The 19,091-nt window shown below is 41.4% G+C and overlaps 1 protein-coding gene across 2 annotated transcripts in view; it reads left to right on the forward strand.

Annotated features, from left to right (window-relative positions):
• Nucleotides 1-19,091, forward strand: part of LOC125888082 (neuronal acetylcholine receptor subunit alpha-7) — an 85,119-nt gene that overhangs the window by 56,945 nt on the left and 9,083 nt on the right. For both annotated transcript variants that reach the window (XM_049575274.1, XM_049575275.1), the window contains exons 8-10: nucleotides 8,340-8,534; nucleotides 17,498-17,584; nucleotides 18,236-18,345. In XM_049575274.1, the coding sequence (XP_049431231.1) occupies nucleotides 8,340-8,534; nucleotides 17,498-17,584; nucleotides 18,236-18,345 (392 nt within the window). The remainder of the gene's footprint in view (nucleotides 1-8,339; nucleotides 8,535-17,497; nucleotides 17,585-18,235; nucleotides 18,346-19,091) is intronic.

Genomic DNA, 19,091 nt, shown 5'->3' on the forward strand with positions numbered 1-19,091 from the left:
CGTCCCTCTCCCCAGGAACACTTTCCAGGAGCTGGAAAGTGTTCCTGGGGAGAAGCGTTCCCAGGCCAGAGATATGTAATCCCTCCAGTGTGTTCTGGGTCTGTCCCAGGGCCTCCTACCAGTTGGAGATGCTGGGAATTCCTCTAACAGGAGGAGGATCCTGATCAGATGCCCAAACCACCTCAACTGACCCCTTTCAACGCGAAGGATCAGCAGCTCTACTTCGAGCTCCTTCGAGATTTCTGAGCCCCTCGCCCTCTCTCTAAGGCTGAGCCCAGCCACCCTACGGAGGAAACTCATGTCAGCCACTTGCATCCATGATCTCATTCTTTCAGTCATTACCCAGAGCTCATGACCATAGGTGAGGGTCGAGATGTAGATGGACCAGTAAATCGAAAGCTTTGCCTTCTGGCTTAGCTCCTTCACCACGACAGTCCAGCATAATGCTTGTATCACTGCAGGTGCTGCGGCGGTCTAGAAGAGACTACAAACAAGAAATAGTTTGGACCTGGAACATGATGGACTGTGAGCATGGAGGTCAGGGGGTCGCAACTCAAGTTATTTACTCTCAAATTCAACCTTCAAAGCTTAGTTTTAATCTACAGAACATTTCCTCCTATAATTCCTGAAATTATTTAACTGCTTGTTCCAACTCCTCATTAAACCATGACATATTTGGTAGCTTTGTAAACTTTAGCAACTCAATTAGAATGTAAATTAAAGTTTTGTGTGTTGAGGTATTTTCAGACTGTGAGCCGTTGTTGCCTTTATTGTCTTCACTTTAAACACAACAGCAGCCATACAGCTCAGGTCAGCAGCAGGAGAGAGAGGGCTTGCCTCCAAGGGAAAAAGTAGAGACTGGAACACACTTTATTTTCAGCCTTTAACTGTGTAAACAGAGAAACGTTTCAACACTGCTGTGTCTTTATCAGAGTCAAAGAAGGCAAAACAAAAAGGCAAACACATACAGTCAACCTACAACAAGTAAGCTGTTCCCATTGGATGATTGGCTGGACAGGATTTCAGATCTGTTGGATAGCTGATCCAAAATACGGGCTGATTTCAACTGTATCTAAGTTCTCTGAAGTATAACCTCAGTCACTTAAAAAAAGATTTTGGAGCAACATCGGTTTCAGAGTCTGATTTTTCATGAGCACATTCTCAATACCAACTCATCCAATACAGCAGCTTGGTCTGCAGCCCTGCGCTTCAAACTATGACGCTCTAGGTACCCCTCTATCATCAGTTTTGGATGCTCAGGGATGGCGTGGGAATTTCTGCTGTTTTTTATGCAGTGTCTTTTCAAAATAAACTCCAGTGTTCACAGGAAATATAGCTCTCGTCACCAAAACTTTAGGTTTAGAAAAAAGATCTTGGTTTGCATTAAAATAACTGTTACGTGACTTTACTTAGTAAGTTAAAGGTATATAACGTAACCTCACATTTCACACGGGACACAGTCTCTTGGGTGAATGTCCTGTGTTTGTTTGATCATTCCATCTCCCCAACCTCCTCTGTGCACGGACTTTCTCACTTTTTACACTACATCATTGTTGCAGATGGGTTCACAGTGGAGTTAGCTGAAAACCCAGGGCATCTGATACAGACACCAAAGGGTGTGTTGTGTGTCGATAAAGGACACAGATGGCCACTGCCCAAGCTGCCATACTTGACACCCTGGGAATGAGAACAGGCTGAATTATGTGGTTCAGGCAGCCAAGCGTGATATTACTCAGCTAAACCTGCTCTATTTATCTTGTTATATTGGTAACCAGGGCGTAAAATTAACTTTTTACCTCATCTGCCATTGGCTAGTGACCTCCAAAAATTTACCAGCCAAACATATTTTTCACCAGCCAAATAAAAAAATTGTGCCCTGTTTGACTAAAAATAATTACCTTGCCTTACCTTCCAACATTAGGAGAGTCCAACCCTGTCCTCTGTGTTTCTTTGCCGTGCTTGCAGCAGAGACTGCAGTTCATCTTGTTAGTGTGCGGGTTGTAGGTCAGCCATGACCGCGGCTGGCCAGCCTCGTCTAGTTTCCATTTTTTCAATAAAATGCCATGCGACATTTGTACTCCGTTTAACTGTCTGTTCTTCTTGTCCAAGTCCAACATGTTCATTTTCGTTTTTCCTCTTTTCTGGTGGTGGCTTCACGGCAGAAATGTGTCAGAAGTTACCATAGAATGCCCAGGGTTCCAGTAGCTGACATCATGCGTTCCCAGCACACATACAATAAGCCGCGAGGGTCAAAATAGTCTGACACAGCTGGCAGAAATGGTCGAAGCACATAAAAAACCCACATGCAATTCAAAATTTTCCATCGGCCACTGGCGGGTGTGTGTTTTTGTTTTACACGGCAAACTCATTTTTTACCCACCACTGGCGCTTGGCGGGTGTTAATTTTACGCCCTGTTGGTAACCGTTTACTCAATTTGAACAAACCTCAGTTTCAGTTTCAGTTTAGTGTATTTAAGAAGGGACAGGGCAAATTAATAAATACACATGATATAAAAATGCCAGAATTAGCCCAGAGGCTATTTTGGGTGGGTTAAATAAAAAAATCAGCTAACCCTAACCCTATAGAGACCAAAACCGTTTTTTTCTGCTGCAAAGTTGGGCATTTTAACATGGGGGGGTCTGTGGGGATTGACTCTCTTCTGGAACCAGCCTCAAGTGGCCATTAGAGGAACTGCAGTTTTTGGCACTTCTGTGTTAGCTTCATTTTTCAGCTGTAGAGGTTGCCACTTGGTTTAAGTTAGGTTTCTGAAATATTTGAACTTTTGGACAGGCTAGCAGTTTCCCACTGCCTGCAGTCTTTATGCTAAGCTAGGCTAACCACTGCTCTGTAGTTAACAGACAGACATGATGCTGATGCAGTCTGTCACTCCCAAAAAAGAAAGCTTAGTGTATTTTCCTGAATGTTACTCCTCCTTTAAATAACAACCTGTCCGCATCTTGATATCAGTGTGTAGCGTTCCCACACAGTTGAGCTCTCTGCAGGTCGACCGGCAGCCTGCAGATCAGAGCTCCAGCTCCGAGCTGCTGTTGGAGACTAATGATGATGAGTGCAGGACGGTCGTCGGTCTCAGGGGAGCTGCAGCTCCTCTGTTTGCCCCAGCTGATGAAAGCGAGCACGGAATGGAGAGGGAGATAGAGAAAGAAAGAGAGCCTCCTCCAGAGACGCCGTTCAGCCAATGGGCCGTTCACAGGGAATTTAATTGAAAATCTCAGCAGCATGTTTCCCATTTACCCCTTGCCCCTCCCCCCTTCATCGCCTATAGAGGAGATTAAAACCAGTGTAGTGAGCAATGTAGCAATGTAGCGATGTAAAGGCAAATGAAACGCAGCCAGGCATCCTGAACTCCTATGTGGGGCATCAGATAGAAGCAGGGTTTTCCTTTTGGCCACTTCTTCCTAACTAATCCTACTAATTCATCAGCAAAATATCCAGAAAAAGGGAAAGTGGAAGTTATGGTGCGGAGCTCACAGGGCCAGAAAACAGCTGTTAAGGACGTTTTTGTCTTGAGCAAAATTATCCGCACCGGTCTCTTGCTCTTCAAAACAAACACACAAATAAAACATAAAATAGCAGCTTCATGTTAAACTAAAATCAGTGTTTTCCGATGCTTTCATTGCAGAGAGGCTGCTAACTGTGGTGGCAGACGCAAAAACAGGAAAACAGGGATCCAGAAATGTCCCTATCTAGAGCCAGCGTGTAGTTTGGCTGTTCTGGGCTACTGTAGAAACATGATGATCTCCATGGACGAGGACCCACTCCCGATGTAGATATAAACGGCTCATTCTAAGTTTACAAAAACACAATGACTCTTATTCTTAAAAGTTGAGATTGGACCACATGAACTTTCTTCTAGTGATGAAGTTTACTGCTGATGTACTAAGAATAGCTATTAGCACTGTTGTATTATGGGATGTACTGCGGCTGGGCGATTAATCAGAATTTATTTTCAATTACAATTTTTTTTCAAAACAAGATATCGAGATAAAATGTAATTGAAGCGCACCCATTCCCAGCATGTGCTTTGCCCCGCCCCTTTATTAACGTATTTAACAAATGTCTGCCAGTCTCAGTTAGACGCCGGGTTTGGCTGCCATTGATTCTTCAAAGCAGTTTATTTGTATGGAAGTTCTTTGAAAATAAAACCTCTTGAAGCCTGCTGGGTCATCGGCTACCCACTTGTTGGGTCTGCTTGTATTCATTACCTCACTGACTACAAAATAAAAGTGTCCCACTTGTCTCTGTCTAGTCTACACCCCTTTCTTACTCCTTTCCTCTTGCTGCCATGAACCTTTTCCAACTTTCATCCTTTCTAAGACAAGCTACCAGTATTCGGATATTGGAGTCAGATCAAACAATTGAAATCATGCATCATTCAATAGCTTCATCTTCAGTGACTGAAGGAATTAAAAGCCTGTAAAAATGTTTTATGGTATCTGAGCTTGAACATCACAGTTGTTATGGCTGAGAGTTTTTGCCTTTTTATAGACTTCTACTGTGTTTGACAGTATTATGGAGGCGAAGGGTCAAAGGTCACAGCATCCAGACAACAGACGGACAACTGTGAGGAGTAAAGACAGATGATAGAACAAAGAGAGAAATTAAATTTCTCTTTTTTTTGTAGTTGTTATTATCCTGTCACCATTTGTGTGTATTTAAAATCCGTCATGGATTATGTTTTGGATTTTTTTCCCTGTCACACACACACACACATTATGACAACAGATTATTATTCCAGTAATAAAACCTGAGCAGGCCTCATTAGTGTCGACTCCATGCCTCCCCGCAGCAGCACCAGGGGAGGATCTGACTCAGTGTGAAATGTTTAAATACCTCTCCTGTGGAGGAATAAATTACCTTTCTGAGCCATTTGAGATGAAATGGCCTCATTCCTGCAGGTCATGTGACTGCAGCTGGTGTTCAGTGTTCCTTCCTAACCTACACTTTTAATGTTATTTATCATCTGTGTTTTCTCTGCTGACATGGCTTCCTTTCACACATTGGCTTCATGTATCTTCTGTTTTCTCATAAGGAGAACTTTAATAGTAGAAACACATCAGATGTTTCTCAACAGCTGCAGCACTTTCAAAACGCTGCAGCTCAAATTCTATATTAAAGACCAAGAAAACTGAACATCACTTGAGCTCTCTGATCTCTGCACTGCCTCTAATCTGATACAGAGCTGATTTCAAAACACTTTTACTGGTTTATGAAGCACTCCAGAGTTTTAAATTACATCTCTGATCTTCTGATACAGGATCAGCTCACCAGGGAAGCTGAATTTAGCTTCTATGCTGCACATATCAATCATTTTATTATGTCATTATTTATTTATTTACACCACAGAGAGAAAAACAGCAACATAGAGGAGGAAACATACGAATGATCGATGTTAAATTATTGATTTTGTCATTTTATATGACTGTGTTATGTGATGTGTTAAATAAGGAACTTACTGGATCTTTTTTCTTGTTGTCATAAAATAATAATGAGACACATTTCTAGTTTAAAGAGATGTTGATTTTGTAACAAACTAGGTTGTTTTAACATTTTTCTTGAAAAAACTGAATATTTTGTTGTAGAATTTACAAGAAAAATATGTTATAACATGAACATTATTTTGTTGTAACATAAAAAAGATCTCTTTAAAAATAATACCACAGCTACGCTCCTTTAAGACACCTCTTGTGTCCTTATTTATCAGTTACCAAGAAGAGAACACAAGCAGTGATGGAAGAAGTACTCAGATCTTTTACTTACGTAAAAATAGTAATACCACAGTGTAGATATATTCTGTATTCCTGCATTCAAAACCCTACTTAGCATGAAAGCATAATCACAGTTCAGTCAGACAACTTGTGTTTTAAATGTTTATTTCAACAGCAGAACATAGTCAGAGTTCAGCGTCTAGACTCCGGCCTTATCACTCCCCACAGATATGTAGATACTGGAGAGTGATGATTAAATATTTCTCCCCTTAGCTGCAGCCTGCAGGTGGATGCTGGGGTGGAGGTGGGGCTGACAAGGCATTGACAAGGCAAAGAGAGAGCTGGGAAGATTTTGCAACTTAAATAGACTGCGGAGGATGTGTTTTGTAGATGACATATGGCGCGTGTGCGGGGATGGGTAGTATTTCTATTACTTGTAATTAGAATACGTATTTCAATTACATTTGAGTATTTTGTAATTTGTATTTGATAAGGCCGATAAAAAGCAAATGTAATTTGTAACAAAATACTTTTGAGTGGAGTAATTTTGTATTTAAAATACTCAAAATACTTTCTCCACGAATCAAAAACTAGACTACACACATGATTTTTTAAACTTGGGTCATTCAATGCGCCCTTCAATGACCTAGTGGTCTGTTTTACTGGACTGTGCATAATACAGGAAATTGTATGTTGTGGTTGATGCTTGGGATGAGTATGCTACAAATGAATTGCCTCACGTGGGATCAATAAAGTTAGGGTGACCATATTTTGATTTCCAAAAAAGAGGACACTCGGCCCGGCCACGAGATAGCCTACTTAAATGATACTCGCAGTTTACTCAAAGATGCCTTATAATTTTAATATATTTAAAGTTTATATGTATGGATAGAAAATTCAGTTATATTACAAAATAATATAAGACAGAAATTCAGATAGGCCCCTATAGACAGGGGACACATACACACACTAGAGTGTGGCTACCTGATCCGAGCCCGACGAGTCCTGACGGGTCCCAACAGGTCCCGACGGGTCAGGCCGGGTTCGGTAAAAAATGTATAAATTGTATTCGGTCAGCTTTCAGTGAACATGTAATGTAAAAATAAATAAAATCCTATTGTCTGTCCTGTTTATTGCTTGGGGAGTGTTTTTTACATGACAACACCTGAACATAACACACACACACACACATTGGATGTTTGTTTCTCCCTCTCCCCTCGCTGGAAGTCTCGGACCTCCCGCCGCCAGCTCCCATCTCAAACACGGAGGTCTCCCTCTTCGCAGAGCACCCCAGGCGCACGCCCGGCACACGCCCGGCCTGTTAAATAGCTTGTAACCATAACAACTGTGTGACACAAACTCAGTGCTTTAGTCATTAAATAATGTCAGGCTCGGTTCGGTTTCGGACATAACTAAACAGAATGACTGTCGGGTTCGGACAGAAATGTGTGGCCCGTGCCGCACCCTAACACACACACACACACACACACACACACACAAGGAAAACCGGACATCATCATCAATTTATAAACACCTCCGGGACGCCCCGGACAGGACGTGAAAAGTGGACATGTCCGGGCAAAAGAGGATGTTTGGTCAGCCTAAATAAAGTTGTCTGAATCTAAATCTGAATCAGTTACAATGCATTTACTTGTGGTCTCTAATTGCGGCATGTAAATTTTGAGCATTTTTGGTCAAGGACTTTTTGAGTTTTTCACAAAAAGATTTGAATCGGTTAGTATAGCGCCAACTATGGACAAATCGTGGGCATTTTTTCTGGTATAGTTACTCATGGTCTCCAGTTGCAATATGCAAATTTTGAGCATTTTTTGGTCAAGGACTTTTTGAGTTATTCACAAAAAGCTTCGTGGATCAACCGACCAACTGACCGACCGACTGACAGAGTGACCCATAGAGCTGCAGGTCGCTGCCAAAAAGAAAAAGAAAAAAAGTATTTTCTGCATTTGAAAATACAAAATACATGTATTTTATTTTGATACATTTATTTGAGGGGTATTTTGTATCAAAATACATTTTAATGTATTTTTGCCCATCTCTGCACGTGTGTGTATGAACCAGTGCGGCTCATACACACAGTTAACTGCCTGAAGTAGGTCGCAGGCATTGCTCCATTACCAAAGTACTCATTACGTCCCATTTCAGAATAATATACATTGTATTATTGGAGTATAATTATTGATGCATTAATGTATTCATCACTTTTAATGTTGCAGCTGATAAAGGTGGAGCTTATCTTATTGACTTTATAAACTGCTGGATAGTTTAATCTATAGTAATGCTTCATCATTTATAAATTGATTATATTATATTTTGTTTTAATAATCTTAATCTGCAAAGTATCTAAATTTGTCAAGAGAACTGAGTCCTCTTTCAAATGAACTGACAATGTGAACTGAGTCCTTTTTCTGTTGGTCCACTTTTTGATGCACTTTAAGAGGACTGAGTTCCGTTTGTTAAAAACATGATGGTGAGCTCTAACTCAGGTATTGGCTGTCAGGACATTCAGAGTCTTGATAAACTTGTATGTGTCAGATGTTTGCATGTGCCTCTGGAGGTCAGCCTCAGTGATGTTGTTGGTGTTTTGTCTGCAGAGGTTCCTGGACGGAGGAACGAACGTTTCTACGACTGCTGTAAGGAGCCGTACCCTGACGTGACCTTCACCGTGGTGATGAGGAGGAGGACGCTCTACTACGGACTCAACCTCCTCATCCCCTGCGTCCTCATCTCCACCCTCGCTCTGCTCGTCTTCCTGCTGCCCGCTGACTCTGGAGAGAAGATCTCCCTGGGTGAGGACTCAGCTCTCTGTGTGTGTGTGTGTGTGTGTGTGTGTGTGTGTGTGTGTGTGTGTAAAACTTTATTGATGCTTACCAGCACTCAGTTTGCTGTAATACATTCTCAATGTAATGTAAGTTGGAAAGCTTGTAGCTGCCGGCCTTCACAGATCAGATTAATTCATTCTCAGGCTGCGCTCACACTGATGGCAACGTTATCCATCTAACAGAAAAAAGAGTTTCCACTTCTTCTTTTCTCTTCTAAGCAGGTAAAAAATCCACTTAATCGCTTGAAATAACTTATGAATAACAACACCTCCCAAATGTTTCCCGATCTTTCAGAGCAGGGATCTTAAACATTTTTCAGGCCAAGGACCCCTGAGCTCAAAGAGATAAGGAACAGGGACCCACTAGTACAAAAGACTGAGTTGCACTTGAGAATATTCTTTGAAAGTTTTCAGGTCTTGTCTGTGCTTCCTTGTAGCTGCGAAGTCAGCAGCAGTTTTAAAACGGCTAGGTGCATTGGCCTCACCCTCTGCTGTTTTGCCGGTGGTTTCTGAGGTGGACATTGTTGGGATTCACAGGACCACAGATGATTTATCATTTGGTAAAATCATCACTGCACATTTAAAGGCTTTTTCCTCTACATGCTCTTTGTCTTCAAACAAAGAGAGCTAAGTGGCACCCAACTCCACAGGAGGTCTCACCTCACACCTCAGTGAGACTCAAGTCCCAAAACTTGATTGGACCTTTACAGTGACATGTGACTCTGATGTCACAGACATCTGTAGATTTGTGCTCCCTTCCAACAGATTGCCTTTTCTCGCTCCAGCTGTTGAACAGCTAACACCTCTTCCGTTTGGGCCTGGACAGCAGAGGCCCGAACCCCTGCTCCATAGCCCAAACCACTAAAGGGAGGGCAACTGATCACAGATGCTCTGGCAAACACAAGGTTTGCAAACCAGCTTTCCAGCAACAAGCAACTAAGTGAGTTAACACCCAGCATCTAACTCTGCAAGGACCCCAAGCGACCAGCTTCCTCGGATCAGAACCTTTGGAACAAAGGACCCAACAAAGACTGCAGCTGGAACCATCTTCCCAGCCTTCTTCTGCCGGCCAACAAAGCACCACCACCAAGTAACTCTTTCTTCCATCCATTCAAGGATCGGTAATGTAACAACTGGGTATAGCTTATCACAGCTTTACAGGCTAAGCAAGACTGTTTGACTTGTTGTATGTGATTTGATGCTGTTTACTGAGTTATTGTTGTGATAGATTGCAGTTAGGTCATTGATTAGTTGGCTTCACCACAGCTAAGTGTTTAGTTTGCTAATACTGTTCACAAACAGATTCTTGCATGAAACTAAACAATCCCTGTACTAATTCAGACCGGTTGCAACACACGTCACATTGACATAGACTCATTAACAAACAGACTTTCAACAGAGCTACACCCAAACAGGCATCTCCAAGTTCCCGCTTCTTTTCCTTTGTCTTTGTCCTGACCACACGGTCAGACAAATACCTTGACCGGAAGCCAGCCTTGATTCAGCCATTTTGGTAGTTCTCTGTTGTCAGCCATTTTGTTTTGTAGGCCAAACGCCTCCTTGATCACCACACCCGCCTTTGTCTTTCTCTTCTTTCTCTCTCTCACACACACACACACACATATACACACCAAGCTTGTATATAGTTAGTTAGAATTTGTGTGTTTTGGTTTGCTTTGCTAATTTGTGAATAAATATAATTCCTTGCAATCATGCCTGCTGTCTGTTTAATGTTGCACAAGAGTGAATGAATAGTCAACCTCTGCTGCGTCAAGAACTCGAAATTCTTCAGGCATTACCATTAATTTTGGTTGTTGTCATTAATTTAATTATTAATCCAAACTCCAAATTAATAGTTTAGCCTATTTTATGAGACTGATATCTTTAACTGGCTATCATTTTCCCTTTATGGGAATGGTGCCCCACAAGATGATTTAATGTTAAGTCACATTATTTAACATAATTATTAATTAATAATAATTATTAATAATTTCCGATAGCCAATTTAACCCCAACATATTTGGTGCCACCGTGTGAGGTAAATATATGTTGATTCCCAACAACGTTATGTCACAAGAAGGTCCGTACACTTGGAATAATGATACAGCTAATTGGCCACCATGTTTTAATAGTACATAAATGTTAGCTAACCAGTGCACTTTGCCATTAGGGATGGGTGCCATGCCATGATTAGCATTAGCGTACTCACATTATAGCACATGATTCATGGTTAACACTTTAGCAGGATTTATACTTCTGCATCAAATCCACACTGTACAACGCGGAGCTGTGTAACCTACACCGTACCCTACGCCATAGCCTCACTGACACCTACAAGTCGCAGTAACACAGACCTCCTGTCTATTTCTGTAAGCTGAAACCATTTCCCTCAGTGAAAACGAAGCTTTGATTTACTTTAATTTCAGATAAGAAACAATAAATTGTGAAGACAGTAAAGTCTCCACAAAAATAACATCTTAAGTCTTGTGTGTGATTTATCCTGGCTTCATATGAGCAGAGGAAATCTCCGCTCGTTGCTAGGCTAATTTATATAATGTAAAATGCCATAGGCTTGTGCTAATAACGTTAGCATGTTGAGATGTGTGTGGAAAATGTGTTTAGTGTAGACGGTTGTTTTGTCAGTGAATGTTGTGAGTTGTAATGGAGCCAAATTTTGTTATGTTACCTTTGTTAAATGTTGCTCTTGTCCCTGGCTTTATATGAGTAGAGGAAAACTTTGCTAGCCGCTAGGCTAATTTATACATTGTAAAATGCCATAGGCTTGTGCTAATGTTATTAGCTTGTTGTATTTGTGGGGAAAATGTGTCCAGATAAAGACAAGTGTTTGTCTGTGAATGCTGCGAGTTATAGTGAAGCTGATTTGTGTACTTGTGTTCGAAAGTGTCTCTATTAAGCCATGTTTAATGTGTGTTTAATGTGTGTTTAATGCGTGTTTTGAATCAACTAAACTTTACAGCACTTCACAGAAACACCGCTGCCAATTTTAGGCATGCACAGTCATCCAGTGGGCCGGACTGGTCCATTTGGTGAGCAGGTTTGATGCTCCCTGGTTTAGACCCCTATCCAGTGGTTCCCAACTTTTTGGCTTGTTTAAAAGTTTGTCTTGACAAAACAGAGCAAAGTCAGCTTGTTGGGTCTTGTGCAGTAGTAGCACAATTTTACAGATTTTTCATTTAATTGAATTTAACATCGATCTTTCACAACAAAAAAGCAAATATTACAGACGTGTCTCAAAGAAAATCGTAACTGTATACAGTAGATTTCTTCCCAATTCCTTCATAACTTTCCCAATCACTGCACACCCTGTTAGACTTATCCTCCAACCCTCAAAGTGAGATCCCAGTCAGGTTGTGGACCATCATAACTGTTTACTCCAGTTAGTCTGAGCAGGATGAAGCTCAGTCCTGACATCTCAGACTTTATCAGTGATGGACAGACACAATCCATGCTCAGCAGAGAGACACAATCTGAAGCAACAAAAAGAAAGTTTGTTTCTCAAACTCTCTGCCAGCTGGAAGAACAATGATCATGTCTGAGAAGATTAAAAGTAAAGGCTGATGTTATACTTCAAAATAAGAGATGGTCAGACAGTCTGACAGCAGGGGAACAAAACCTGAGCAGCAGTCTGAGTGAAGGTATCACAAGACCAAAACTACTACACTATAAATGTATAGTAAAACATAACAATACTAATCTAGAGGAGAGCTGAGGTCCAGTGGTTGTTTTTAAAGGGTCATCTTCTCTTGTTTCTGTCCATGCAGATAGTTTTTGGTTTTATTTTGACACTTACTTTATTTAATTAGAGCTACTCTCTACAGAAAATAAAATAATCTCCATGGAAGCTGTCTCCAGTGTGTTATCTGGAGCATCCAGAAAAACACACACTCACTGATTCTGGAAAGACAGATCGCTCATTTTTTTCAGAGCTGCGATCATCACAAATACAACCTTTATTTAGGCCCGATAAAATAACCCTTGTGTAAACAGGGTTAAGTCCGTCAGACGGCGGCATAAAGTATTTAGGCCGGCTGCGTCCTCCGCTGAGTCCTCATATGACTGATGTCTCTGGATCGATACTCATCAGCCATAAAACATCCTGAAACAGGAAGTTAAAGCTGCCGGGAGACTTCCAGCTGCTGAGATCAGATACAACGTCTTTCACTGGAAATTTAATTTACATTTTCAATCAAACCTGAATGTCAGCGGGCCGTCGCTCTGCTGCTCTGAGTTACTGTCAGTGAGCCAGCAGGTACACATTTAACACTTTACATGTCGTTTATGTGAGGGCAGACTTCAGAAAGCATAGGACAAGTTTATGATACGATAATCTGATAAATAATATAAAGTATATTTGAAATATTTAAAACAAAATGACCAAGATGAACATCCCAGAGGAAGAAGAGAACAATAGCAAATCTATAAACAGGTTTTATGGGACACTTTTAGAGATGATACTCAATTACCTTCTCTTTGTTTTTCTTGTGTGTGTGTGTGTGTGTGTGTGTGTTATTGATCCAGTTCCTTTTATGAGGCGGCTTTATGAGGCAGAGAGGTGGTGTGTAAACCTCTGACCTCTGACCTCTGACCTCGTCCTCGCAGACGGTCGTAATGCTGCTGATTACAGAATTAAAGCCCATCCTGTTGGTGACCTCACACTGGAATAAAATGGAAAATATGAACTGCAGAAACTCTCGCAGGAACCACAAACTGGACGACTGGCTGCACACAGATAACAGCCACAGAGTCTGAGAGATACTGTACTGGGTCCAGTGAGCAGACTGATGAGGTAGATTTGTTTCCAGTGACACAAGAAATTGTCTTTTTTGGATTATGAGTTCAACCGAATCACAAAACGAAACCATTTTAGCCATTTTATCTCAGTGGTATTTATATTAAAAGAATGCTTCACCAATGAAATGACCATTTTATATCAGCGTGTTATGTTAATTTCATGAAAAGAACTTTATTTTTCTCACATGCTCCCATGGTGAGCAGAGAACCCAATAAAGGTAAATGAGTTGCAGCAGCTTCACTAAAACATCACTTTACAACTTCTTATCCAACTCATGCAGATTGATCCAAGTCTTATTTTTACAGTTGTGTGCTCTGTACTTCCTTAACATATACATTTTCTCTAAAACATTACTGTATAAAACCTCACCACCCATGGGTAGAGCGCCCTGCTAGCCGTGCATGAGCCTGCTTGTACCGACATGTCTTATTTATTTATTTATTTTAACATTTACATTGTTTTTATTTAAGAAAAACTGTACCTGGGTGTCAGCCAGTCATCTTTGTCTCGCCTGCAGCTGGTGCAGAATGCTGCAGCAAGAGACAACATTAGACCAGTGCTAGCATCCCTGCACTGACTACAGGATTGATTTTAAGGTTCTTTTTTTGTTTTTTGAAACCATACATGGGCTGGCACTCCAATATATTGCACACCTTGCCCCCACTCCAACTCCGGACTTTTTAGATTTTCAGAACAATGTCTTTTAACTGTCCCAAAATCGAGACTGGTGGGTAAGAGAGATCGTGCCAGTGTGTCAGTTGCTCCAAAGTTCTGGAATAGCCTTCCACTCACAGTCAAATGCCCCCTCCCAACACTTATAAGACAAATCTTAAAACGTACATGTTTTCAATGGCCTTTGGTTGTTCGTATTGGTTTAAATATTTTAGTATCTTATAATCTTTTTCCGTATGTAATTGTTCTTACCTGTGTTATTCTGTTTTATATTTGTGTACATTTTATATTCAGTCCCTCCAGGATCTCGGCAAAAAAACCCTTGAATTTGTGGCCAATTTTGACAAAAATTGCGATAAAAAATACAATTTTATGTGATTTTTTTTTTTGCGGAAAATTGCGACAAATTACAAAAATTGTGGCTAATGACAAAAGGAGAAAAAAAAAGAGAAGATTTTTTTAAACTACTACCTCCAAAGAAATTAGTCATGTAGTCACTTGCTATAATAATCATACTGAACATGACAAAAATAGCTGCAAAGGTGTTTTAGTTCTCTTCTTTAGTTTTATTTAATTAGTTTGAAAAAAAATGGACTCCAGTAATGTTGCAAAAAATCCTGAGTAAATATTGTAGCTCTCAAACCAGACAGTGTGACTGTAAAACAACATGTAAGCTACATCTTCTGTACACATAACATTTTAATACATTCAACACATATTGTAAACATTTAAACAGTGCAAATTCTTATGTCAGTACAGAGTGTTTCTCCATACTGCAATGCCATTAGCGCATTTGATGTGCACGACGACTTTCGGTCAGCCGGAAAATGCGGAAAAATCGTTGAAAAATTGTAAGCCCCCGCAAATATTGAATTTCGTTGAATTTGCATTGATTATTGCGATTGCAAATGTACAGCACTTTGGTCAACTAGATAGATGGATAGAAGGTAGAAAAAAATTTATCCCCGAAGGGAAATTCAGCTGTCCAGCAGCTCATAAACAACAAAAAACAACCACACCTCCCCTCATCAACAACAACACAGTGGTATTAAAATAGACATGAAATTAAATAAGTTAAAATAAGTGCACAAATAGAAATTAAATTAAGATAAAATTGTCCATTCCACAGTCCAGCCAATTGTGGCTAATGTGATGTGTGTAAGTGTGTGTGTGACTGGATTCAGGAGGTGTGGACGTGGGGATGAAGGACCTTCTGAAATGCTCTACAGCTGGGTTGCAGTCACATGATTCTGAAACTGCGCGAAATTCAGGTGGAGGGCAACAACAACAGCAATGGCGGAGATGGAGGAAAGTCCGTATTGCGCTAGTTTAGATGCGATTACAAGAGGAAGATATTTGCAAAAAGTCAGTAAATATGTGGGACGTGATCTGTATTTTCTTAAGAAGACCAATTTTTCAACCGATTTGAAGGATTTGCCTGCTATTGAGGCAGTAGACATAACTAATTACCTCGTTCTGCAGACCTCTTTCCATACAAAAGTATGGAGGCATACAATTATTTTGTCAGCGGTTAGGTGCACGACTTGGGCTCAAAGATGCTCCACAATGACTTTTGTTTGGTTTTCGCCAGGATGAGTGTTTTATTTATGGCAATTTCATGGTTAGCATCTGTAAGCATCAGTGGTTAACAACAGCCATTAAGCGCAGTGTGTCACAACGTTACAACGGGTCTATCTGTCTGGTAACCGAGGTTAACTGTAGGAGCCCAGTCTACCGACTCGACCTCATTTAAATTACTTGGGCAGCCAAAACAGATGAACAAATGACCCTGATTAGATAAGACGTAACGTTACTGTATACACCTAATAAATCTCAGTTATTCAGTTTAACGGATACGTAACTTAAACAAAGTAAAGAAAAAACTAACGTCAGTGTTACAGAGGAAAGACAAAGTTAACTATAAGCTAATATAATACATAAACAAGTTACCTTTGAGCAACCATATACAGCGCAAAATATCGGCATTTTGACTGTTATCCAGGCTGTTTCTTCGGTAGAAAATCACTTCCTGCCCTCCATTTGTATTTCGCGCCCGCCGCTCAACAAGGAAGTGACGTCAAGTGCAACCCAGCTATTCTGAAACACAGTGATATGAGCCAACTGCTGCAGCTGTACCTCTGTCGCTCCAGGAGGCTGTGGAGAGGGTGTCTGCTGTTGTCCATTATAGCTTTCACTTAGGTCAGTGTGCCACTCTCCACCACAGTTCTTGGTGGAGTGTTCGCAGGAAGAACAGGCGGCTCTGCCCCTTCCTGTAGTGGGCGTCAGTGTTAGAAGACCAGTCCGGCTTAACATCCAAGAGGACCCCCAGATATTTGTAGGTGTGCACTACCTCAATGTCCTCCCCCTGTATGGAGACTGGTTGATGGGGTGACCTCTTCCTTCTGAAATCCGAGTTAGACTTAAAGTCCGCTGTGTAGAGTGTGAACAGGAGTGGTGCTAAAACAGTTCCCTGTGGAGCAACTGCAGTTGTTTTTAAATGTGCTGTATGAGTGAATCAGAAGGGTCTTTGCATTCTGCACTTGTTTTGTGAGAGTTTGTAAAGTGATGTTTTTGGTGCAGTTTTGCTGCTGTTAAAAAATGGACTCTCCTTATTTCTATTCATGAGAAATGTTCACATTTTTGCATTGTTTATTCACCATGACAGCATGTGAAGAAAACCTAATCTTCTTCATAATGTCAGTGTAACATGGGGCAGCTAACTGATGAAGTGTTCCTTTAAAGTGCAAGGTAGAGGTATTACAGTGGTGTTAGTATCAGAATCAATACCTTGCTTTATTAGGTGGTCAAATCCCAAGTCCTCACTTCTGTGACCTACTTGTGTTTAGTTCTTGCCTTGTAGTTTGGTTTTTGCTTTTCCAGTTTCCATTATATCTCCCTTGAGATTTCTGCGTCTACCACAATACAACACAGGTAAAGGAAATGTTTTTATAGTGCCTCCAGCTCAGAAAATAATCCACAAAGTGTCACTGCATGCTCAGGACAACCCAAACACCTTCCTGCCTGTGAACAAAAGTTTAGTTTTTAGAAAGCGAGCTCAACCGTTCTGTAGAGACTGTGAAACCTCCTCCTCTCTAACTTTACAGGATTTGGCAACACAACACAGATTCATATCATCATGTACAGTCCAGGGGATTCATCCCGCCCTTATAGATACAGCCTTTTATCTCATGTCTTTCTTTTCACTGATACCTCATCCAGCTTTCTCCGATCCTGAGCTCAGCAGCTGTTCACAGTCTGCTGCCAGCGAGCTGACAACATCCGGCTCAGACCTGTGGAGCTGGAGGACTTTCATATTAAACGCTTTATAGAAAGTAAACAGCGTTTGTTGATCACTGGAGATGGAATTCATCCAGAATAAATAAAAGCATGCCGAACTCTGTGGCTGCAGGTTTGGATCGTTCATATATCCCTCTGTCTCTGTGCAGGTATCACAGTGCTGCTCTCTCTGACAGTCTTCATGCTGCTGGTGGCTGAGATCATGCCGGCGACGTCTGACTCGGTTCCTCTCATAGGTGAGCTCCTCACTTGCAGAGCTTTATCACTACATCTTTTCTCTACATCCTTTAAGTCATGCCTCCAGTCTTTGGAGGCATTTACAGTGAAAGTCTACCATACATGGTGCCACCTGCTACTCAGTAACCAATTACACACTCTCACACACCGATGGAACAGCCATCAGGAGCAATTTGGGGCTCAATATCTTGCCCAAGGATACTTCAACATGCGGACTGGAGAAGCCAGGGATCAAACCCCTGATCTTCCAATTAGTGGACGACCCACTCTGCCTCTGAGCCACAGCCACCCCAGATCAAGAGCACTCAGTCCAGGCTAGAGTTCCTGATGTAGAACCCTCCTTACTGACTTTTAGCAGCTAACTGTTAGCTCTGCTGGTCAGATGCAGGAGCCAGACGTCCTGTCCTTACAGCTCTAGTTCTAGAAACACTTCTCCTTCACTTTTGTCTGAGGCTAGTCCCCGACTCGAGTCCCCCAACTAACACAGCAACAGTCAGAGCTGATATCAGTCTGCTGTTCCACTCCTTTAATAAGTAGACACCAATCTGTTGCAGTAATAGGATGGATGTATTTGGATGTATTCCTCACTTTCTTAAAAATATATATAAAAAAGAGTAAACATAAACTGACCTTTGACCTCTATGTTTCAGCTCAGTACTTTGCAACCACCATGGTGATCGTGGGTCTATCGGTCATCGCTACAGTCCTGGTTCTTCAGTATCATCACCACGACCCCGACGGAGGACACATGCCACAATGGGTGAGTCATCCCTCCTCTTCATCCTCTTCTTCCTCCTCCTGTTCTCCTCACTACTGTGAGCTCCTTTCTCTGTGAGGTGTCCAGTATGGTGTCTACAGTCTGCTGAGTTGACTTTAAGCAATGATAGAGGAAGTATTCAGATCCTGTACTGCAGTAAAAATACTAATACCACACAGTAAAAATATTCTGTTACTGTTGAAAGTGTTCCTGCAGTAAACCCTTTGAAACCTGGAGGGACATCACTTTTCTTGTGCTGCTTTCAGACGTCTTTCGCAAGTATTTAAGGTGTGTAAATATAGTCAGTAGTCATGTAGTTAAATGAGTATCATTCCACCTCTGACTTTGAGGAGCTCTGAACGAGCAGCGTCAACAGCTGATTGGATGATAATGTGCTCATCCTGTTTCTTTATTTTACAGCAAACAGGAGTTTGAAGAAAAGTGCTTTACATCACACACACACACACACACACACACACACACACACACACACACACTTTTTTTCCCTGTGGGGATTTGAACAAGAGAAAATCCATTATGGTGGAATTTATTTTGAAGGTCAGAGCTTTTACTTCAGCTGTGAGTGTGTGTGTGTGTGTGTGTGTGTGTGTGTGTGTGTGTGTGTGTGTGGTGTCAGGGTTAGGTGAGGTGGTGACTTGTGCTCTGAATGGGGATGTTCCCGCAGAGGAAGAGGAGGGATGAGTGTTGAGCTGTGAAGGTGAAGCTGTGAGGCTGAAAGGACAACTCTG

The sequence above is a fragment of the Epinephelus fuscoguttatus genome, linkage group LG4 (genome assembly GCF_011397635.1).
Source record: "Epinephelus fuscoguttatus linkage group LG4, E.fuscoguttatus.final_Chr_v1".
Classification (NCBI taxonomy): Eukaryota; Metazoa; Chordata; class Actinopteri; order Perciformes; family Serranidae; genus Epinephelus; species Epinephelus fuscoguttatus.